This window comes from Hippopotamus amphibius, chromosome 17 (assembly GCF_030028045.1).
Source record: "Hippopotamus amphibius kiboko isolate mHipAmp2 chromosome 17, mHipAmp2.hap2, whole genome shotgun sequence".
Lineage (NCBI taxonomy): Eukaryota > Metazoa > Chordata > Mammalia > Artiodactyla > Hippopotamidae > Hippopotamus > Hippopotamus amphibius.
Genome location: NC_080202.1, coordinates 13,433,669 through 13,457,511, shown reverse-complemented (window position 1 = coordinate 13,457,511; position 23,843 = coordinate 13,433,669). Strand labels below are relative to the sequence as shown.

At 49.8% G+C, this 23,843-nt stretch overlaps 1 protein-coding gene, 1 non-coding gene and 1 pseudogene across 2 annotated transcripts in view; 1 reads left to right on the top strand and 2 right to left on the bottom strand.

Moving 5' to 3' along the window:
• PITPNA (phosphatidylinositol transfer protein alpha) overlaps positions 1–19,310 on the bottom strand; it is a 35,832-nt gene extending 16,522 nt beyond the window's left edge. The window contains exons 1-6 of the mRNA XM_057716474.1: positions 19,155–19,310; positions 15,115–15,145; positions 10,480–10,625; positions 7,326–7,417; positions 2,211–2,218; positions 1,014–1,088 (exon numbers count right to left, since the gene is read on the bottom strand). Coding sequence (XP_057572457.1) covers positions 1,014–1,088; positions 2,211–2,218; positions 7,326–7,417; positions 10,480–10,625; positions 15,115–15,145; positions 19,155–19,174 — 372 coding nt within the window. The 5' untranslated portion in view covers positions 19,175–19,310. The remainder of the gene's footprint in view (positions 1–1,013; positions 1,089–2,210; positions 2,219–7,325; positions 7,418–10,479; positions 10,626–15,114; positions 15,146–19,154) is intronic.
• On the bottom strand, positions 4,510–4,612 carry LOC130841068 (U6 spliceosomal RNA). Its single transcript, XR_009050112.1, has one exon. It is a non-coding gene; the product is annotated as a U6 spliceosomal RNA (small nuclear RNA).
• Positions 19,311–21,735: 2,425 nt separating the features above from the next.
• On the top strand, positions 21,736–22,187 carry LOC130840990 (COX assembly mitochondrial protein 2 homolog; annotated as a pseudogene).
• Positions 22,188–23,843: the final 1,656 nt, after the last annotated feature.

Here is a 23,843-nt window from a genome sequence, read left to right as displayed (position 1 = left end):
ATGACCACACCACAATTTATTTAAAAGGGTCCCACTGACAGGCTCTTACGTTTTTTTAACCTTTGGCTACACAAAGAATGCTGCAATGAATCTCCTTGTATATAAGTTATTTCACACATGTGAAAACGTAAATTCCTAGGTGTAGAATTGCTGAGGTAAAGGACAGGTGTATTTTATTTTATTTTTATAACTTTATTTATTGGCTGCGTTGGGTCTTTGTTGCTGCAAATGGGCTTTCTCTAGTTGCAGTGAACGGGGGCTACTCTTCATTGTGGTGCACGGGCTTCTCATTGCTGTGGCTTCTCTTGTCAAGCTTAGACTCTAGATGCACGGGCCTCAGTAGCTGTGGCACGTAGGCTCAACAGTTGTGGCTCGTGGGCTCTAGAGCACAGGCTCAGTAGTTGCAGCGCATGGGCTTAGCTGCTCTGCAGCATGTGGGATCTTCCCGGCCCAGGACTCAAACCCATGTCCCCTGCATTGGCAGGCGGATTCTCAACCACTGCGCCACTAAGGAAGCCCAGACAGGTGTATTTTAAATTTGAGGAGTTATCAGCAAATTATGCTCTACAGAGGCCGTAATTTTGATGGTTTGTTTTTTGGGGTTTTTTGTTTGTTTGTTTGTTTTTGGTTGTGCCATGCAATTTGCGGGATCTTAGTTCCCTGACCAGGGATTGAACCCATGCCCTCAGCAGTGAAAGCAGAGTCCTAACCAGTCCTAACCACCAGGGAATTCCCTAATTCTGATGTTTTAAAAATTCAGCTCCTCTGCGCCAGGAGTTACATTTTAGACTAATCCCAGCACTAGGAGAAGGTCTTATAAAGGGTCTTGGAAATCATAGTTTTCAGATTAGAGACAGAGCAATCCCATGCTGGTAGGACAGATCTAGGCACAGGCTGCTGCCTTCCTGGTTGGGAAAAAGGGGACCATGGCAAAGACCTCTTGGAAGCGATGGAGCCTCAACACGCCGTCCTGGACCTGTAAGTCCTCCAGGCTCTTGGGAAGTGCTACTTACATTCTCCTGGGTGCCAAGATCTGGTTTGTGCCAGGTTTCAATTTTTATCAGAAAGTCTTCTTTCATGTACTCATTCTGGAAGGGAGAAAAAAATACCTTATAGTCACCAGTCTCAAAGTTGGAGAGTAACCATCCCCCACTACCCTCTCACGGGTAGTCGAGAGACCCTAGCCTCTGCCTTATAGTAACAGCTAACTATACTGGGAGCCCGCACCATGCCAGGCGTGTGTTATCCCATTCAATCCCCACCCCGGCCTATGAGGGCTGTAGTAACACCACCCTCATCTTACAGTTGAGGAAAGTTAAGTTCAAAGGGGTGAAGGGACTTGCCCAAAGCCAAAGAGATAACAACAGAGCTGGGTCTCAAACTCAGTTCCATCTGACTTCAAAATCATGTATTTAATCCATGCACCTCTGCCATTTACCTCGTGCACAGGGTGTAACGGCTGACTGGCAGTGTGGGAAGAGCACGGGGAGACTTTCCAGCCAACCAAACGTGTTCCCCACGCACTGCACTTCCCCTTCTCCCCAGCCAGCCTTTTGCTGAGGCCTGAAGTTCTCAGCAATTTAACCCTTCATGCGAATTATCATCTTCCTCCCTTGGTGCTTTTTGAAAATTGGAACTACTCAAAGGAGGAACACGTTAACCCCCTCACTCTTCAGTGGGAATGAGGTTCCCAGAAAGGTCCTACGTTTAGCAGCAGGGACAAGGCACCTGGATGAGGACGCTGAAGCGTGAAGAGAAGGGGCACTGACAGACAGGCTGGTCATGGAAAAGAAACCTTGCTGATGGCACAATTTTGCCAAGGGTCAGTGCTCGCTGGGGTCAACAGATGACTAAATGGGAAAGCCGCAACTGGGTCAGCTGAATTGAAGTTTCTGTACAACCCTGGGAAGGCCTGGTCTGGGGCGAGCAGGGGAGAGCCTTGCGTCATTCGGTACACGTGAGACCCGGGGCTAGGATGCCATCGTCCTGACTGCTACATCTACAAAGCCACCTGCCAATGGAGCTTCAAGTGAGAGGCCACTTTGCCAATTAACAAGTTCCTCATTAGGACTGAAAAGATTAAGCCTCGAAAGCCCCAAAGTCACCCAAGAGAAAGAGAGGAATACCCAGGAGCCTCTGGGGCAGTTCCATTTTAATTTCTCCTTTTCTTATAAATCATCTACAATTCCAACCCCCCTGAAAATACTTACTGTAATAACTGCTCCAAGGCAAGGACATGGAAAGAAGAGAGAAAAAGATTAATGAGGATGGATAAAATATCCACCCCTCACCCCCAGGGACCATGGCAGCAGAGAATCCTCCGCTCCCGGGGGCTTACTCCAGTCACCCTCCCAGCGCCAGTGGGCACATCTGGTACCTCAAATGCAACAACCCTCAAGTTTCACTCATACAAACGTCCCCAAAGACCAAATATGGAATTTAATTAAAGCGATGCCACTATAGGCTCCTCAGGCCTCTTCACAGTTGGGCAAGGACAGGGACCAGCTTGAGGAGTTGAAGCATGGTACCCACTGCCCTGCCGTCAGAGCATCACCTGGTGTCCCCTGCGCCGCTTCCCGGGGCACAGAGCAGGGCACTGTAGGCCAGGCGCTATCTGCCCTCTGCATCCTTCCTCTCACTGTAACCAAACCTCTCACCCTCCACACTCCTGCTCATTGTAATGAGACCCCCCTTCGGAAAGCACCGTTCAATTATTTATCAGAGAAAATGACTGCAGCTCTAATGTCACTGGGGAACAGACTAGCTCTCCTCCTGACCACAGCCCAGATCATTCCGTACCCTCTGAATTTAGGAGTTATCTCAATTTCGGATGGATGCCACACCGCCCCATCTGACAGCACATGGGGCTAACAGTCAATCTGTATCTCCAAAATTGAAACTAAGGTGTCCTCTGAGATTGAGATGAGGAAAAGCTGAAATATAAGGGATAAGATCCACCTCGTATAGAAGCAACCCAAGAGACTATAAGTAATTTTCCTGAATACAACGGAAGATACTTGTAAGGAAGCACCAGATCAAGATTTTAACTAAAAGGCCTATTGAAATTAACCGCCCTGTTATTAGTTTAACAAAAAAGGAAATGACGGGTATAAAATCCATGGAAGGTGAGGCCAAAGAGATCAGTTTGGCAGCAATTCTCAGCATTGTCCTGGTAGCAGGAGCCCCAGGCTGCCTCCGGGTGTATCCAGCAACCCCATCCTGAGTGTCGAGTTGGCCTGGCTTGATGACACTAGCCACCAAGGTTCTCCCACCAACCACCTGATTCTGAGTCTGTGCTCCCCAAGCAACCTTCTCCTGGTCTGGCCTCTGTAGGAACAGAATGTGCTAATCAACAGACACAGGGTCTGATCACTTAAGCAAGTGGATGTTTTCACTACAGGCTGGTATTCTCATTATAATTTAGTTTGCCATGCAGGGGAGTTCACAAGGAAAGCACGCCCTATTCGGCAAACAGGAATATCTGGTTTTCATTAGTAATTTTGTATTTCAACATAACTTAATGTATTGGCACTGTGTATGTCAGGTCTTTCTGAGATCCTGAGACAGAGATCCATTCAGTTCAGACAAATCAGGTTGGTGAATCTACAAGGGTGAAGACCCTCTCTGGTCTTTAATGCCAACATGGATGACCAGACAATCCTCCCCAATCTTTGCTAGCCTCCCCACCTCCAAACACCCTGTTAGCCTCCAAACACCTCTGCATTCGGAGCGTTTGCCTTTTCTTCAACCTGCAACCCTAGGTACACTGGAAAAGACTCAGGAAACCCTCTGCAGTTGGAAAATAGGGCTCTCCAATGAGACCAACTACAGCTTTGGCTTTAAATATAAGCAGTTTATTGTATGTCAATTATATCTCAATAAAAGTTCTTAAAAAAAAAAGGCAAATGAAAAAAAATTTTAAACTATGGCTTTGGGCTTCCTAGGTGGCACGGTGGTTAAGAATCTGCCTGCCAATGCAGGGGACACAGGTTCCATCCCTGCTCCAGGAAGGTTCCACACGCCGTGAGCAACTAAGCCCGTGCACCACAACTATTGAGCCTGCACTTTAGAGCCCGTGAGCCACAACTATTGCTGCAACTACTGACGCTCACATGCCTAGACCTTGTGCTCCACAACAAGAGAAGCCACGGCAATGAGGAGCCCGCGCACCACAACGAAGAGTAGCCCCCACTCACTGCAACTAAAGAAAGCCTGCACACAGCAAAAACGACCCAACACAGCCAATAAAATTAATTAATTAATTAATTAATTAATTAAAAAAATATATGGCTTTGGGATTTCCCTGGTTGTCCAATGGTTAAGACTCTGCCCTTCTAATGCAGGGGGCTTGGGTTTGATCCCTGGTCAGGGAACTAAGATCCCAAATGCCGCGTGGCATGGCCATAAACAAACAAACAATGACTTTTTTGAGACCGTATTCAGCCTGGGGTTAAGGTTAGAGGGAGACGCAGGAGGAGAAACATTTGTTTTCCTCTTCCTACTTCTTTTTTTTTGGTGGAACACTTCATGAATTTGCGTGTCATCCTCGCACAGGGGCCATACTAATCTTCTCTGTATCGTTCCAGTTTTAGTGTATGTGCTGCTGAAGCAAGCGTCTCTTCCTACTTTCATTCACAGACCCAGACCATCTAACCCCCTTCTCATGTCCCAGCTCAGGAGCATCAGGGGAAAAGAAACAGAGATAAATAAGGTAGGAGGATAGAAAGGACTGATAGTGACTCGAGTACTCCAAGTCCATCTTCACTCCACCGAGTGCAAGGTTAGAGCCTTCCAAAAGGCATGTGGAAGTCTCACTCCACACTCCTTTATCCATCTTGCCTCAAACTCTGATCTACTTAGGCCAACCTAAGAGTTTTGAACTGATAATCTTTCTCCCACCAGTCCCCAGAGGGAACTGGACACAGCCTTCCTTGTTTATATCTTTTTTTAAAAGAGCAATGTCTAACTGAACAGATCTAAGATTCAAGACATTCACTCTGCGTGACGGTGGGTTCTTAGAGTCAAGTCTACAAGGTCAGAACCCACTGAAGAAGCCAACCTCCCCTCCCCTACTCCCTGCCTCTCCTCTTCACGGAGCATTTAGAAACTACATTTTTCTTCTTTTGGCCAAGGATCAGAACAAGATGCGAATGAACATGTGGCATCTAGAAAAATGCCCAGGTCAGCTCTAGCACACTCTCCCCAGAATCACACAAAGGACGGCTGCATCTCTCAGTTGGCACAAGCTGTGTACCCAGAACCCTGCCCCAGGCATGCAGCAGTCCACCCTATCTGTTTGCTTCCTTTATGCCAAGTTAGCTAAGGTTCTTATGACACATGCTCACTGCAACTCTCTCAGACATCAAGAAAATTCGCCTTTGGCCCTAGACCCGACACACCCAGCCACTGTGCACACTGTCTTTTTTTTTTTTTTTTTTTTGGGGGGGTACACCAAGTCACACTGTCTTTTAAGAAGGTGTGTGCGTGTCTCTTTTCCAAGAATTGAACAGCTTCCTGCCTCATGCTTAGGGAATAGTGATGTTTGCTATTCCCTAATAGCGATTTTCAGCTACAGCAATAAAACTCTAAGCATTACACATCCCAGGTCCCACCAATGACTGTGTATCTCCTGATACAAGGTTCTTGAACCTGAGTAGGATTGAAGAGAGCAATGACCCTGTGATCTAGACTTTAGTCACTCCCAAAGTCAACAGGATAAGGGCCACATGTATCTTCCACATCAGATACAATCTAGGGAGTGCCAGATCCCAACAAATAAGAGAAGTGTACCAGTACCTTTAAACAGAGGTTGGCAGGAGAACCCCACAGCCAGGCTGTCTGTGCCAACAAATGTAGACTGGCTGGGGGAAAGCCACTTAATTCACAGTCAAGTTCAGGGGGACCTCTAGCCCCACCCCCCATATGGCTCATAAGAGCAGGGGCCCTCCAAGAGGTCTCTCTCTCTCTCTCTTTTTTTTTTTTTTTTTTAAGGTAACAAGTGGATTTATTTAGAGAGAAACACACTCTACAGACAGAGTGTGGGCCGACTCAGAAGGTGAGAAAAAGGCAGAGGCCTACTCTTAAATGGCCCTCAAGACTTAGGAATCTTAGAAAGCTAAGAGTCTGAAATCCCAAAATGTCTAGAATAGAAAGTTCTCTGTGGAGGGTCAAAGTTTTTCCTTTCCATAAGCTCCGGAGAGGAGACTAGTGAAGATTAAGAGAATGATTCCATTCCTACTCCCACCTTCAACTATGGAACATGCTGGTCTAAGGAGTTCCCTGTGGTCTGGTGGTTAGGACTCAGCGCTTTCACTGCTGTGGCCTGGGTTCAATCCCTGGTCGGGAAACTGAGATCCCACAAGCCACATGGTGCAGACCGAAAAAACCATGCTGGTCTAATGGAAGCCACTGATTCAGGGCTTTTAGCAGTGAGCTCCCTCCTGCTGGTCCCCCTCACTCAAATCTGGTGCGCGGACTGCAGGTGTTATTAAACATAATTGGGGGATAACTGTTTCTAAATCCTTTGTCATCAACCATTGGGCTTATTTCAGCTTTCCCCCAACAACATCAGGGTTTTCTTTGCTATGTTTTCTTAGTGTCTAGGCCTGGCCCTTCCCCACAGCAGGAAGGTTACCCTACAGGCCCTCTCCTATGACTGCCTCTCTCAAGAGTCCCTGGGCCTCACTGCTGCTTTTCAAGCCAAACACGAATACAGCCCATTAAAAGCGGAAATTTCACTATCTAACAATAAGGGAGTGGCTTAAAAAGATCCCAGTACATTCATACAATGGAATACTATGCAGCCATTAATAAATTTAAAAAAATAGACTATATGTAGTGACAGAGAAAAGGTTTTCCATTTACAGAGAAAAAATGAACAATTTAATAATTAGTATGATTTGACCCAAAATTGGGCTGAAAAACACGTCTTGAGACTTTATATATATATGCGTATATGAAAGCGTTTTAAAAAAGGTTAGAAAGAAAGACACTAAAATGTTAACAGTAACTAGAAACGGAAGGATCATGGGTGATCATGTTTTCCCCAGAACAGAAGACGTTGCTTCCGTCATCAGTGAAAATAATCAAAATTACCATGGCATCCCCAGATAGGCGGGATTGGTTCTGCGTCACCTCAGGCGGGGCTACTCAGCGGTTCCCACCCAGATGGCTGCCACACTGCACTGGACTACACTGCCACCCACCGTCAGCCTGAAGGGAGGCCCCAAGCTCATCCCTCCACTGGCTTAATCTGGAAAATGAAGGTGGGATACAAAACCCCAATTCACTGCCACCCCTGGGCCTACTTCCAGTTCTGCACTCACCAGTTCTGCAGTAAGGGTAGGCATTCCATGCTTTTTCATGTATATTCAGGGCTCCCTCCGGGGCCAGCATTCGAACAAACGTGGGTACTTTGCTGTAGTGAGGAAAGGGTTACGGAGAGAATCAGAGGAGAGAGTTAGAAGACAATGGGCTTCTACAGCATAGTCTACAAGCTGCAGCTCCAGCTTCTTCAGTGGGGAGTTGACACACAAGTTCCCATGAGACCGGGTTACCCTTGTGCGTGAAAAAGCACCTATCAGAGACCGACACCCCAGCTCGGCCGGCTACTAACATCCACCCGAAACTTGCCCCACTACCCGCCAGGAACAGGACAGCAGGTGAGGCCCGGGGCTACCTGCCATGGCTAATCAGGCCTTACGTTACCATTACGCGCTCTTCCAGAGCTCACTGGGCCCAGGGCACGACACTACACGTTGTAAGGATGAGACGTCTCCGAGAGTGGACCACAGTGACTGGCTGACTAACTTGGAATATGGGATCCAAGAAGATGTGATCTGCTAGGGTCAGTTCTGGGCAGCCAGGAGGGCCTCACGGCCATCTGCCTCCCAGGACAAAATATTTTTTTCTGTTCAATTCTTATCTCAGGTTACAGAACAGCAGGTACAATATGAGCTCTTCTTGTTTCTTTTTTTTTAAAAAAGGTATGTATATTTCTCTGCCTTAGCTTTTAACTGGAAATCTATGCAGTCCTAGCAGGCTCCAACCATCTCATTAGCTTTAGTGCCTGAGGCCTAAGAAAAAAGAGCTGCCCCCAGGAGAGGGCTAACCCGGCACACTCAGCAGCCCTCTGAGGTCCACTCGCTCGTGGCCATGCTCACTCAGGTAAGTATTTCTGTGTGTCAGGCACTGGGATGTGTGTAGAAGTCACACGGACGTGGCTCCTGCCCTCAGGGAGCTTCCATGCTACTGAAGAGTGGAACCAACCAGGCAGGGCACTGTGAGCACGCAGTGCACGGGGAGCCTCCCCAGGGAAAGGAAGGTTTACGCAGAGTAGCGAGTGGTAGGACTGAGCTAGACAAGAGGACAGGAGTGGGGTGCGAGAAGCTGGGGGGAAGAGTGAGAAGTTCAGAGTAGCTGGTGTAAGGTATGAGGCGGGGAACACAGGAGAACAAGCAGAGGCTGGGTCATAAGAGATCTTGTAATTATATCAAAGAGGACGGACTTTATCCCGAGGGCAAAGGGCTACCTACAGATATTAAGCTGGGGAGCAACAGATCTTCTGGACAGAACACTTGGAGCTGTGCAGAGACGTGGAAAGCATGGAGATCAGTTAGTAATCCAGGCAAGAGATGATGGAAGGAAATGGAAACACTGGAGACGGACTCAGAAGGACTTGATTTGATATGACGAACAAGGAAGAGGGTGTGGTGAACCCATGGTTTCTGACTGGGACAACTACTGGGTTTGGTCCTCATGAGGGGAGGCGGTCATGGCATTTAGCAGTGTTGGTTTTGTTCTCTTTTTTGGGCAGTTGGGTGTTTTGGGGTTAAGAGTACTGGTAGGCAGCAGTTCAAAGTTTCCACCCTCTCCATAAGGAATAAGGTGAGACATGTCCCACCCTCCATAAGTACAGACCTCCTCTCTGCCCCTTTGCTTGGACCAACTGAGTCTTGAGACCAACTGGCCCCTGCTACCAGCCTCACTATCTCTTTTCAAAGTCCTCTTAAAAAAATACAAATGCACTGTGGGGAAGGTATGTCTTAGGCCTTATTCTAATCAACAGTTAATGGCTCAGGAAGGATTGGTTGGCCGTCAACTCAGAAGGGGACAAGCAGGAGGCACGGAGGGTAAAGAGCACAATGGCAAGGAAATGGGATCGTGATGAGATTTCTTTTTTTTGTCTTTTACTTTTTGGTTGTACTGTGCAGCATGTGGGATCTCAGTTCTCTGACCAGGGATCGAACCCGTGCCCCTGGCAGTGGAAGCGCAGAGTCTTAACTGCTGGACCGCTAGGAAGTCTCCTGGTGAGGTGTTTTCCCCCACTTCAGTGTTGCTCTCCTGGTGCCGGCACTCACAAAATCCTGGACTTCTCTGGGCCGGCACTTTTATATCCCTAGAGCAGCAGGCTACATTAAATCAGTGATTGTACCAAATGAAAATGAAACTGCTTTGTTCAGTTTAATTGACTAGAGATTAAGGTTCAGGTTTAAGTTGCACAGCGATGTAAATGTACTTAATGCCACGGAACTTAAAAACGATAAAAGTGGTGAATTTTGTGTTATGCACACTTGACCACAATTTTTAAAAAACAGCAGGTTTATTTTTTCCAGTACTGGGTAATTTCTAAAACTAGCTTGATTCAACTTCCATTCAAGCTGGTGTATGTTTACTATGGCTTTCAGTGTCCTTTGGGCCAGCTTACAGTTCACTTAAATATTACTGTCTTGGTTAGGGATTCAGCAATTGTGTGGTTTGCAACAGATGTTGGTACACACAGCAGTTCAAGCTATACTTTTAAATACTTATGCCTTTGATCCAAAAAGCGGTACCAAAATTTCTCTGGTAGCTGATTTTGCAATATCAGAATTTAAAATACTACCTGACCCCACAATTCTACTTTTAGGAGCATTTACTATAGATTTACACACATTGAGTACATCAAAAGATTTGTGCAGAAGGAGTTTTAGTGGAGTACTGTAGGTAAACATCTGGAAATGACTGTAAACATACGTCAAGAGAAGACTGGTGAAACAACCTCCAGCACGTCTGTTCATAGGTATTGCATGTACTTTAAAAGAATGAGGCCAAATATGCTGACAGTGAGAGGCATGATATAAAGAAACAAGAGATCCTATCTCTGTCAGATAACAATAAAGGAAATGAACACCCGTTTACACACACAGTGCACTCGAACACGCACACACAAACACACACACACTTCTGTAACTTAGACAATGGAAGGAGCCACAAGAAGCTAAACACTATCACTCCTGGGGACTAGGAGCCTGGTGGGACAAGAACTACTTTTATTTAAAAACAAAATAACCCTTTAAATGAGCAAAGAAGAACCACCTCTACCCACTCTCACAGGTGAAGCAACTTGAGCAACCAGCTAACGACCTAGAAACATCCCCAATTATCCGCTGTCTCCACTTTGATACCAGGCCGCCCTCGCTCTGCCGCGCGGCCACCTACCTCTGTAAATGGTAGATCTTGTGCGTGTACTGGCCTTTCTCGCCGTCCTTCTCATAGGGCTCATTCACCAGGACCTCCACGCCTTCACCACCACCCGTTTCATTTTTGCTGGCCTCAGCCACAGAATACAGCTGCCCTACTTGATACTGAAGGGACAGAGAGACGAGAGTTACTGCACACTGTCCAGTTGCTGGGAATTGTCTAATTAGATCGCTCTGCGACCCCCTGATCTGGGAGCTCGCCCTGCAGTTTCTCACGCGGCCTTGCCCAAATCCACCCAGAGCTGCTGAGAATACTGCTTCGTGGCCTCTCTTTAGCCATCAGATGTGTTTAATTTCATCCTTCCCATTTCTACATTCTCCTTCAAGGCTTAAGGAGGTAGGTGAATATGCTTAATCTCACACCACTATCCAGAAAATAGATTATAGAATCCAAGGTAGTTTTTGTCCTGGACCTGCCTTTGGTCCCAGATCCTCAAACAAGATCTGGGTTGGTTGTTAGAAATCCCTTTATCTCATTCATTTAAACAGATCCTAAGACATGACTTCTTGTACAGAGAGGTACCCGGTCCTCTCTGAGATCCACAACCCCTGCTGTAAAACTGGCTCATCTACTTGTTTCTTCTCCAGTGTTGGGCCCCTCCTCACCCTGCCAGCCACTCAGAGAGGCAACCAAACCTCCTGATGCTTTCCTGATTCCTGGTAGGAATGAAGCAAGTGCCCTGCTTCCCGTACCAGACAGCACAGATTCCTACCCCACGGTGCTGGTGGGGTGCACCCTCTGTGTTGGCACTTACTAGATGGCCAAAGCCTAGTTTTCCATTATTTGGGTCACATGCCACCCTATCAAGTCACCCGTCAAGATCACTGGCCTCCTCTGATCCCCTCAGGACAACACAGTATTAGGGACAATGACCTGGACATTGCCCAGGCCTGGCCCTTCTGCTTTTCTCTCTCTGAGGGCAGCTGTCTAGAGGGAAAAATGAGGTAGAAAGAGAATAAACAGCAACCGTTAAAGCAGGAAGTTACGTCTATACCAAAGGATGCATCTTCCCTATCACGGCCAATGCCACCAGGCACAGCAGTTTAGGGAGTATGAGAAAAAGGTACTTGATTATAGTTTGGGGGGAAGGGTGGGGGTTGAGGTTTTCCTCCCCCTCCCCCTCCCCTCCCCAAGCTCCTGGTACTCCCAGGAGTGAAAGACAAAGGTCTTTCTCCCTTTGAGATTAAAACAGAAGCTGCGTCTCTGGTTCTCTGGGCAGCTGCCGCTGAAACCACCGCCTGCAGCAGAAGGAGCAGTGCAGCTTCCCGGGCTCCGCCTCGACCCTGGAAGCCTGCTCTACCAGGCAGCCTCCTAAGCACTGCGGGGACGTTTCTGGGCAAAACATGCAAGTCGAAGCAGCACACCAAGACAATTCACTGTTTACCACGAGGCTGGGAGAATCCTAACTTCCAAAGCAAAAACGCAGTACAGGATGCCAAGGAAAGGCCCAGGCAAACCATCAAGGCTCAAGTAATCCCGTAAAGAGAAACATGTGGGTGAGAGCCAGTCACCTTGACGCTGCTAATCCAGAGCAACATCAGGGCTGCCTCAATGCCCCCAGGGAACCCCAAGCTGTCCCTGTGCCTTTCCAAGCCCACCCCCTAACAGAGGCACACATGAAAACCCCTATCAGGTGGGGCAGGGTCTGGCTGAGCCAGGGGCTCCTAAGGAGCAGAGAAGAGTCATGAGAACATCTAACCACTGACTCAGCAATCCTAAAGGGCAGGCTAGGGAAAGGGCCTTGGTGGAGCGGACTGGGTTGTGAATGGTGGTGCTGCTTGGGGAGGGGCCCCGGCAGAGACTAATCCCCTTCATTTCATTCCTCTTCAGCTGCAGGAATCAGAGCGCAGGCTCTAAGAGGATCAGTGTGTTGGGCTGGCATCTTCCCCTTTTAATCTCTCTTGATATTCTGATCCTTTAATCCCAATGAGACATGTGAAGGCAGTTTCGTTAATCCAAAGGGGTGAGTAAGACTGGCGTCCACAAGCTACAAGTGAGGGACACTTTTCATGCCACAGGGCTCCCTTTGGCACTGTGGCTCCGCACCCTGGGAAAGCAGAAAGCAGCCAGACTCAGATGGGGTGGAGGTGGGGGTTGGGGGTCAGAACATTAAATCAGATAAAGAGCCCCGAGGAGACCAGGATTCCAGCCTCCTTTGGCCTAGAACAGTGTTCCCTGCCTTGGAGATCTGCTCCCTTGTTCCCAAGAACTAAGACAGCTAAGGGAAACAGAGGCTCCACCACTTTGGTAATCTGAGAGTGGGAGCCCAGGAAGATGTAGTGGGTAGGCCTGAAACATGTCATGAAAAACAGCTGTTGGTCCCACCCCCATGGCTCTGCCAGGCCAGGTACCAAAGGGGCCCAGTGCCGTGCCTCTCTGGAAATGAGAAGTAAAACAGCCCTACCCACAGCAGGGGGAAAAGGCAGGCCAAACTGAGCGAGCAACCACGGGTGGACACACCACATTAAACAGCCAGGGCTCTCCTGCTTTGCTGCAGCACGTCTAGAAACCCTGTGCAGTAAGTATTAGGCCAAAGGCTCTGGCCAGCCAGAAGCTGATTTCACCCCAGAACATTGATTCAAGCCAACAGGATGGTCATAAAGACAGGGCCTTCTCTTTTCTCTTCTCTTTCCCCTCCCAAATCAGAAAGCTCCAAGGGCCTCCAATTGGGAAGTGAATCCAACAGCCACATGACACTGAGCTGTTCCCATGGGAACTGTGAACCAGGAAGGGTTATTGATAAAGACTCTGAGAAGGTTGGTCATTACTTATTTCTTCTTTGACTTTCCCATTCAAGATTTTCTGATCTTCTGGAACTAATGTTCAAGCCATTGAAAGAGCAGCTCCTGCTTCAACCCTACACAGGCCAAGCACTGCTTTCTCACTGACTGTAACCAGGCTTACAGGTGAATCCTAACCAGTGCTTACTTCCCAAGCTTCTGCTTTCAGGCTCGGTTCACCCCACAAACCACTTCCTCAATGCTCCAAAAACAAACCACCACAAACTGAAAACCGCCAATTGCAGATGCTCTCGAGGTGAGTTCCCCTCTCCCTCCATTCTTGGCCCCGTCATAAGCAATCAACCGAGAGGTGGCCCCGGACAGTGCTGGCCCTCCTGCCACACCTCTCAGAGACATTCCCACGTGTCGTTCCAGCAAGAAACTTCCTGTAAAAAAGATCTATTTCACCCCTAAGTGCCACTTTGAGGCACTCCTGAATTCCCGGGGGACATCGTTCTCACTGGGGTGTGGGATCCTCCTATACAGCAGAGAGGGAGTCGTCAGACCCCCAAGAGCCGAGTTTCAGGGCAAGTGACGTGCTGGGCCTTCCTGCTTAGCCTCCTGGTTTGGAAAATCATCACTTGCTGTTTTTTCACAAAGAGAGCAAGGACCCCAAAGGAGGTGAGTTAGCAAGGCCCCCCCAAGCCAAACGCTGTCAGCCCAAGCACATGGTTTCCAGGCTCCATGTACATCTCAGAGGCCTTCAGGGATCGCAGCATCCACCCAGCCATCTCCTCCCCGAGCTTCCCCACTCTCATTTCTCTTATTCTCCTTTCCCGGAACTCCCACATCATGTCTGAGGCCCAACTGTGACCCTTCCCCCAGGTCTCCACTGCTCTTAACAGACACGCAACCCACCACTGGAGACAATCCTCCGGGGGGCAGATGCCTGCCCACCCCCTTTGGGGGCCAAGAGGCTATTTGTCTCATCTCTCAAGTGTGCTGTGGGCTCTGTTGGCCTGATCTCATTTTCCAAAGGTTCATTTCATATTCGGAACAGAGTGGAAGTTATCACAGGGGCTGACACTGCAGGAAAGAGAGTGACTGAGGGCACCACACTGGCTGAGCAGCTTCACCCGAAATCGAGCTTGACTGGAAGCTGGGGGACTTGTGGATTCCAAAGGGAGCAAAGAGCAAGGCTGAGCTGGGAGAGGAGAGTGAAGGAAGTCCAGAGGAAGGGTGGGACGAGGGAGGCTCTGGGACAGTATTCTGCTGTCCCAGAGACCGACTCTGAGTCAGCACGGCCTATGAACCTTCTATGAACCTTCCTGTGGCAAATCCTGCCAGATGCTCACACACAGAGAGGTCACGCCCAGGAACCATAAAAGGACAGAGGGCAAGCCAGGCCCATTTGTCATTCCCTGCCCTCCGTAAAAGGAGGGTTCTGGGCCTCAGTCTTCCTAGCAGTCACCTAGACTGGGGCTAGGAAGGGCCTCAGAGACTTTCAGCCCCACTGATCTGTTGCGCAACCAGGGACAGCCAGGCACACTTCCCTGTCGAGTCACGGAGGTCCCACAAATGCACATACTTCATCCCCTCAGTAACATGTCGCCAAACAGGCAGGGTTCCAGCGGGTAAGAGGGACTGGTTTCGTGCCTATTCAAAGTTATCTCGCTGGCCAACAGCTTGAGGCAGGTCGCACATAGCTGGTCAGATACACCAGGAAAATTCCCAGTGAGTACTGATTATCTCTATGCTAGAACAAACATGAAAACCACACAAAGATACTAGTGTGGGCCGTCAGGAGGCCAAATGAGCTAAGGTCACCAGCAAGTATATCCAACTATGGATAAAAAGAAGAAAAAGGACTTACCTCTTCTACAGACACAGGCAGGATGACTCGACTGCAAGAGAGGGAAAACAGAGCATCAACTTCAGGCTCTGAAACCTGCTCTTAAAGAATCATCTTAGAAAAGTATTAAGCCTTCTGCTGCACATGACATCACTCACTGTCAAAAACCCAGCAGAGAATGGCCCCCTGACTGCTTCAAGGCTAGGACCCTCTGTCCCTTCTGGCACCTCATTTAGAATCCTATGATTCAGTGCAAACCTGTCCCCACACCAGCTCCTTCCCAGGCCTCTGACTCACGTTTGGAGCTGCCTTCTTCTCCCTCTCTCCCACCAATATCTTCCCCAGCAAAACCTGCCAATGAGTCTAGTAAAACAGAGGTTAACACAGGAGAACCCACCCCTGCAAACTCCAAAGCCAAAATGAGGATTCAGACCCAAAGAAGCAGGCCTTGGGGATTCACAACTCTGTGGGCCCCACCAGCCAACAACAGCCCTCAAAGTGAAAGGCTAGGAAGGGACCAAGCTCCTTGGAGAATTAATCACCCCAGGAGCACGCACCAACCATCTCTGTTCTGGGGCCAAATATTACAATACAAGCTATTACCATAAAGCCACCAAGAAAGGACACCTAACTCATGTCCTGACCTCCAGAAGTTGTCCAAAGGCACCCCAACTGATGACTTTCTTTTCCTTCTCCATTTCAATGACTACCAATTGTTGGAGGTACCACCAATTAATCACCTGATGGAGAAGCCATGGCCAGCAAAGTTCCACACTGGTCAGAACTCTACACACAGAGGTGCGGGGGCCAGCGGCCCTCCTCCAGGTGGCTTGCATTTGTAATGCGCAGCAAGGGCCAACCCACAGCTCAAAGCTGTGAGGTCAGAGAGCTGAGGCAAAAACGCTTGGTTGTATTCCTACAAATTAAGTTGGCTCCCAAGCTTAGAGTCTCAGTTCCCAGACCCTAGCTGGAACCTCCTGGAGCCTCCTGCATCTTGCATGCTTGGTGAAGCACGTGCTGCTATGCTCTCCTTCCTATGCAGTGGTCCAGCCAACTGGGATCCTTGCTCCAGGCTGGTAAATAGCCCTCTCACTACTTTCTAGTCCCACAAAGGTCCCCAGATTGCAAAAGGCACCCAGAGGGGTCTGAGAAAAACATCACACTCGAGGCAAAGCACTGAGCAGGAAAGTAACAGGAAAAACAAAATGGGCTTCAAGTCTTTACTGCCTGCTAACTCCCCTCCTCCAGAATGACTCAAATAAGGTAAATCCTGCAGGTTACTGGATGCTGCCACTAATGCTCTCCACCCATTAGAGAAAGCCGACGATGCAGAAAAATACTTCCAACTTGGAGGCTACAATTTCTGCACCCTCAGAAGAAACCTCCTAGAAAACAATAAGCCTTTTATCTTCAAGAATAGCAGTAAAAATCACATCCAAGAATTTGCAGAGATCAAATCAAGGAGAATCCTGTTAGAGGAAGTGTCAGAAAAATCAACAGGGACAACCTTCAGACCCTGGGTGGGCACTAAGTCTCCCCCCCAAAAGAGACTGGCATCAGCCAGTTCCTGACAGGATGCTCTGAGGCTGCTACGGGACAGCTGCACATCCAAACATTTCTCTCTGGCTCCTTGGGAGCAAAACCACTTCAGCAGCAATAGGGTGCAATTCCAAAGGACTAGGCCACAGAGGCGGTACAGGGCTGGGACTGGAGCTGTGCTCACTTCAGTGTGACCTTCACTTGCACTCTCCCCAGAACTGCAGCGCTGCAGCCACAGCCAAGTGTCTCTGATGGCCCCCTCCTGGTCCCCCGCCCAGGGATGCACACACACGCCTGAGCACACACAGGGCACAAGTTGGGCAGGAAGGAAATGCAGATGCCAGACAGGCTCTGCATCCCTGGCACCCTGGACCTTTCCCTGGCAGGCTTCAAGGAGAGGAGAACAAAGACTGGGAAGGGAGGACCTCTTTTCAAAACTCACTCAGATCTCTTTTGAAGGTCCCTTCCCTTCCCTGCCTGACCTTCTTTACAAAAACTACAGGTTTCTACAGGTTCTAGGATTCAACTGGGAAAGAAAAAAAGAATCGAGAGAATGGGAAAAGTCTGTCATCTGGACAGTCAAGATTAAAATCCAAATCACACAAAACTCTTGCTCTGGCTGGATCAGCATCACACTGGATGTCAAGAAATAGAAGTGAGGGGACTTCCCTGGCAGTCCAGTGGTTAAGACTCTGAGCTTCTACTACAGGGGCATGGGTTCGATCCCTGGTCAGGGAACTAAGATCCCGCATGTGGCTCAGCGCGGACTGAAAAAAAAAACCAAAAAACAAAAAAAAGAAAGAAAGAAATATAGGTGGAGGGGCTTTGAAATAACACTCTTCAGATGAGGTGTCAAGCTGCAATGACACCTGAGTCTCTTCCCTTTGCTATGCAAAGCTCCACACTATGTCCTATACGTCCTAAACACCTCCAAGGAGCAAGCCAGATGGGATGGGGCAAAATCTCTTCACTGACAAAATGGAAACAGCTCTCAGCACATCTGCCTGGCTACCCCACCAGTTGCTCTCTAGCCGGACAACTCCCATTTCCGGACTTCCTGGGTTTCTGGCCCAATGCTGCCCACTTGCCTTCCCCTCCAGGGAAGCACGATTTCACTGAAAGTTCTGCAGGTACACATCCAATATCTTCTCTCCCCTCAACCCCCGCCCCCAACCTGTTCTCTTTGAAGAAGAAGAAAAAAAAAAAAGTCCTAAGATGCTTGCTTGGAACCATGAGCTTCAAGAATAGGTCATCTCATATTTGAAAGATATAGCAATACAAACATCCCCACCTGTCATCCAGTCCCCTGGATTTCAGGAGCAAGCCCATCACCCTGCAACTCCTAACAGAAGTCACTCATTCCACCCCCCACCCCCGTTGGTACTCAGAAACTCCCTCAATCCCTGTTTTACCTCAGTCAATGGCTTTATGAAAACAGCAATTCCTCAGATCAATTTCCCCATCTCTTTGCACCAAGACTGAGAATCCCCCAGAGACAGGCTGGTCCTGTCCCCCACCCCAACTCCAATAACATGTATATTTACTCACAAACATACTTTTTCCAAACTGTCCTCCTCCCTGGTAACAACCTAGCCCTCTCCATCACCATAACTCCCTTATATCACTTCAGCCCCTGCCCAATAGTTTCTGGACTCCTCACCCAAGTGTCTCCAAGTCCCAAGCAATCATCCTAAGCTTTTTCCCCAAATACCTCATCCTCTGCGCCTACCACTTGGGCAGCATGTCACACTACCAATCCCCTCTGCTAACTCCTTATACCCTTCCCCTGTCACTCAGCCTGACCCTGACTCCCTAGTCCTCCTGTGTCTACTGATCACAATCCTTCCCCTGATGCCTAAGGCAGCCACTGCTCATAACCCAGGTTGCCCTCAGCACTCCGCCCCATCATCTCAATTCCATTCTTGAATCTGGCGTATCTGATCTCCCCCTGCCCCTTGGTACTGTTCAAGCCCCAAACCCCTCCCCACTCTGGCCGGCTCCCCGGCCCTGTCTGCCCTTGTCTAACTGTTCCTCGGCCACTCAGACAACTCCTCCCTCTCCCGAGGCTCCTCTCAGCCACTCCTGCAGCTCTGGCTGGCCCCTGCCTCCCTCAGCCTCCACTCTAGGACCACCCCACATCTCAACCAGCGCTCTCGATCCCCTCAGTCCCTCCTCACGCCCTGTCCGGCTCTTGCTGTCCCCTTGACCTCATCTCAGACCTGCCCGGCCCCCTTTGTCCCCTCAGCCTCTCCTCGGGCCTATTCGGCCCTCACTGCCCCTTGGGCCCCACACCTCAGGAGCTGTCCCTCTCTCGTTATCTCGGTTCGACCCACCTCGGGCCCCTTTCGGCCCTTGCTGTCCCCTCAGCCCCTGCTGGGCCGCCCAACAGCCCATCCAGCGCTCTCCACCCCGTCGGGCCCCGTCCGGCCGCTGCATCCCCTCCGGCAGGCCATCGGCCTCCCTGGTCGTCATCCTCGACTCTCCCTCCCTCCTCGCTTCCGCACGGCCGGCTGGACACTCACTACTCCTTGAGCAGCACCATGTCGCTTCGCGGCTCGGCGGCTGCCCGCTGCCCGCCCAGCCTCCCGCCCGCTTCCCGGCGGCCGCTCTCCCCGTGGCCCGGCCCGGCCCGGCTGCCTGTGCGCCTTCGTCGTGGTCTGCTGTGTCCCCGCCGCTCTCGCTGCGGTCGCCGCGCCGGCTCCTGCCGCTCCGGCCTCGCCGCCTCCCGCTCCGCTGCCGACGCCGCCCGGAGCTCCGGTTCCGCAGCGCCACGCGGGGGCGGGGCGTCTCTGCGGCAACCAGAGCGTCACGCGCAGCGCTGCGCGCTGACCTCAGCGCGGAGGCGGAGCCTTCCCAGGCCCGCCCCCTCCCGTCCTTAAGTGGGCCGCGGCGTGAGCATCCGCGTCCGGGGTGGGTCCCCGGCGTGCGCAAGACTGGGGCAGTAGGCGAGGTCGACACCGAGGTGTGCCGCAGGGTCCTAGGGATGACTGTTCATCTTCAGGCGGAACAGATACCACTGTACAGTTGTGCCTCCCCGGTGGTGTGGTTTGAGCTCTAGGAAAAGGTGTCAAAAAATATTAATAATGGCCAAGTTTACTTGCACGTGCTCTTCTAAGGGCTTGACTCCTCACAACAGCTTTACCAGAAATATATTATTACTGTCCTCATTGATAGGTGAGGAGGAGGCAGAGATTAAAAGACTTGCTCAAAAAAAAAAAAAAAAAAAAAAAGAGAGGGAGAGAGGGAGAGAGAGAGAGAGACTTGCTTAAGTCCAAAACTAACATGTGATGGGGCCGAGATTTTCACCCTGCTGTCTTAGTCTGTCTTTCGTCAAAGTATTTGCTAAGTACCTGCTGTGTATCAAAATCTGTGCTTTTGTTGAGTGAGCAAAGCAGATACCATCTAGCCCTTAGGGAACTCAAGGTCAAGTGGGGGTGGTAGGTGGGTAGGTGGAGGGACAGCTAGGCAGTTAGGATGAAAAGGACTGTGAACACAGGCTTGGTGGGTTTACACCCAGGAGGTGTAGTCAGCAAAGGCATTCTGGAGGAAAAGGTTCTAAGCTGAGCCTTGTGGGGGGCTGGGAGGGGAAGAGGTACCAGGCAGAGTTAGTGCAAAGGCTGGGGGCCAGAGGGCCAGCATGTGCTTTAGGGGAACTGAGAGAAGTGACTGGGGCATAAAGTTTGGGGGCTGAGGAGCTGTAGAAGATGGGGGTGGGAAGAGGGGTGGGGCCAGAGCATGCAGTTTGGCCTGGGTGACAAGGTGTTCGGAGTCCATCATCAGGGCATGGGCGGTCATCTACGGGTTTTAAGCAGGTCTAGTGTTTGAAGGCTCACTCTGACAGCTGGGTGAAAAGGGAAACAGAGCAGAGGCAGGAAGACTGGTGAGAAGGCCTCTGCAGAAGTCCAGGCGGAGTTGGACTAGGACAGTGGTGGGAAAAGGGGGAAAAAAGAGAGAAGGATTCAGGAGCAACTCAGCAGGTAAAATAGGCAAGACTTGTTGACTAACTGGCTGAGAGAGTGAGAGCGAGAAAGGAAGGATGAAAACTTCCTAGGTTTCTGACCTGGGAGCCTGGGTGGATGGTGATGACTTCTGGAAAACACTGGCAAGGCAGATTTACACAGGGGAAGACAATGGCTGAAACGGAGCAGGACCCTGGGGGCCCTCCCAAGTACAAATCCTTTCTGTGTCCCCCGTTTCCAGTTTGTAAGAAATAGGCATCACTCAGCCTCCTTGACCTTCCCTGACTTCCGAAGGGCAGACTCAAAAAGGGAAGGGAGGGAATGGCAGAAATGAGGCAGCAGCAGTCAAGAAACAATATTGCAGCCTTGGGGCAGGGTCCTCCTCAAGGAATATACATAACAATATCTTTGAGTTCTGCTGCTGCAAACCCAGGTGGAGGACAGTAACTTCCAGTTGAACACAAGATTCCTGAAACAAGGACTTCCTAGGTGGCGCTGTGGTTAAGAATCCGCCTGCCAATGCAGGGGATGTGGGTTCGAGCCTTACTCTGGGAAAATTCCACATGCCATGGAGCAACTAAGCCCGTAAGCCACGACTGTTGAGCCTGTGTGCTGCAACTATTGAAGCCCACGTGCCTAGAGCCTGTACTCCAAAACAAGAGAAGCCGCCACACAATGAGAAGCCTGCGCACCACAATGGAGAGTAGCCCTCGCTCTCAGCAGCTAGAGGAAGCCCACACGCGACCCAACGCAGCCATTAAATAAATAAATAACTTTTTTTAAAAAAACGGATTCCTGAAACAAGACCACGTTACCTCACCACCGACCAATCAGAAGAAAGTCACACACCCTGCAGCCCTCACCCCAAATTTTGCCTATAAAAACTTTTCCCTGGATTTCCCTGGTGGCACAGTGGTTAAGAATCCCCCTGCCAATGCAGGGGACACAGGTTTGAGCCCTGGTCCGAGAAGATCCCACATGCAGTGGAGCAACTAAACCTGTGGGTCACAATTACTGAGCCTGCACTCTAGAGCCTGCAAGCCACAGCTACTGAGCTCGCATGCCGCAACTACTGAAGCCCGTGCACCTGGAACCCGTGCTGTGCAGCGAAGAGTAGCCCCCGCTCACTTACCATTTGGGAGTTCAGGGTTTCTGAGCAGGAGCCACGTGTTCTCCTTGCTTGGTCCTGCAATAAACCTCTCTCTGGAGTGGAGGGCGAGGAGCCTTGGCCACTCAGAGCTGGTCGAGCTCCAGGGCCCAGGCTGCTGGCTTTTGGGTGCAGTCTTCACCGGTAAATACCGCTTCTGCTCCCCGGGTGTGGTTGCAAGTCGGGTTGCTCTGCTGTGCTCCATCTCCTCCTCAAGATGCATCCTGACTTATCTCCACACTGAAGAATGCAACCTCTTAATTAACTTGCGTAAGGAATGTCAGAAAAATCACAGCATTCTGAAATGTTTTGGTCATTGAAATGATCTTGATAGGGAGATGAGAAAATGCTTGAAGAATGACTACATGGAAAAGAGGAGCAAGAGCAGGGGGCATGGCAATGCAATGCGAAGGAGACTTCTTAATCCTCCAGAGGAATCTGAAAAATAGAACATATTTTCACTGGATGCCTTGGTTGAGAGAAGACTCAAAGACTCTTGGTTGGTAGATGAAGGAATCCTGTTGCATTTGGTCTCCAGAATCCTTTGAATGGAAAATGACCTGTGAGGAATCGAGCCCTGGAACTTCCCTGGTGGCGCAGTGGTTAAGAATCCTCCTGCCAGTGCGGGGGACACAGGTTCCATCCCTGGTCCGGGAGGATCCCACATGCCACGGAGCAACTAAGCCCGTGCAGCACAACTACTTAGCCTGCGCTCTAGAGCCCATGAGCCACAATTACTGAGCCCACATGCCACAACCACTGAAGCCCATGCACCTAGCGCCCATGCTCCACAAGAGAAGCCACCAATATGAGAAGCCACCGATATGAGAAGCCCGCGTGCCACAGGGGCACAAGAGTAGCCCCTGCTTCACTGCAACTAGAGAAAACCCGTGTGCAGCAAAGAACAAAAGCAACCTAAAAATAAATAAATTTACTTAAAAAGGAAGGAAGGAAGGAAGGAAGGAAGGAAGGAAGGAAGGAAGAGAAAGTAAGGAAGAAAGAAATCGAGCCTTGGAGAAGTACGGAAGCCCTGGATCCAGATTGTTGGGCAGAGCTATTGTACTCTCTCTCCTCCACCAACCCATGTGAAACTTCTAACGTATTTCTTCCCTTTGCCTATGGCCTGTTAACATTCGAATAACTTATCTCCCACAATAAAATCATTGATTCTAATCATAAAAAGTGAAACAAAACAAAACAAAACAAACCTTTCTTTTCTTCAAGCTCCCTTGTTTGGCCTCACTGTGCATTGGGCACATGAACAACTCACTTGATCTTGGACTTTGGGTCGTAATGTCTTGTAATGTCCCAGGTGATGGTGAGTGGGCTGCCCAAGGCGGAAACTTGGGAGAGGAGGGTGGAGCAGGTGGTAGTATTGCCATGAGGCTGTGATTACTGCCCCAAGACAGCCCTGAGTATTGCAAGTGTTGGCCATCCACTCCGAGCGCTAGAGCGTGATTGCCCCAGAAGTTCACGCCCAACCCCCTTGGGGAAAGACCAAGAGAGGAGACATCACGACCCAAAGTACAAGATCAAGTGAGTGGCCCGGACCCTGGTCCCCTGACACCCCAGCATAGGGTTTTTTCTCCTACATAATATCAATAAATCATTATTTAACAATTGTCGTGTGCTCTCTCCAGGAAGTAACCAAGCCCTGCTGCCTGGACCTTGCAGTCCAGTTGGGAAAACTACATCTACTCATTCACTCCATAAAATATTGATTGAACGCCTTGCCCTGTCCTGGGCCTTTCTCTAGGCACTCAGGATAGAGGGGTGACCAAGAAAAACAAGGTCCTTGCCTAGCTCAGTAGGGCGAGGCAGAATATAAATAAATGCAGAAATAACTTTAAGTAGAGACGAATGTTATGAAGAGGCTGAACCAGGTGACTGTGGGCAGTGCTGGTGGTATTAGTTGGGTGGTCAGGGAAGACTCTTAGAAGAGGCCATGTTTTGGGAATTCTCTGGTGATCCAGTGGTTAGGACTCGGCACTTTCACTGCTGGGGCCCCGGGTTCGATCCCTAGTCAGGAAACTAAGATCCCACTGCTGGAAAAAAAAAAAAAAGGAGAAGAAGAAGAAGAAGAAGAAGAGGCCATGTGTAGACAG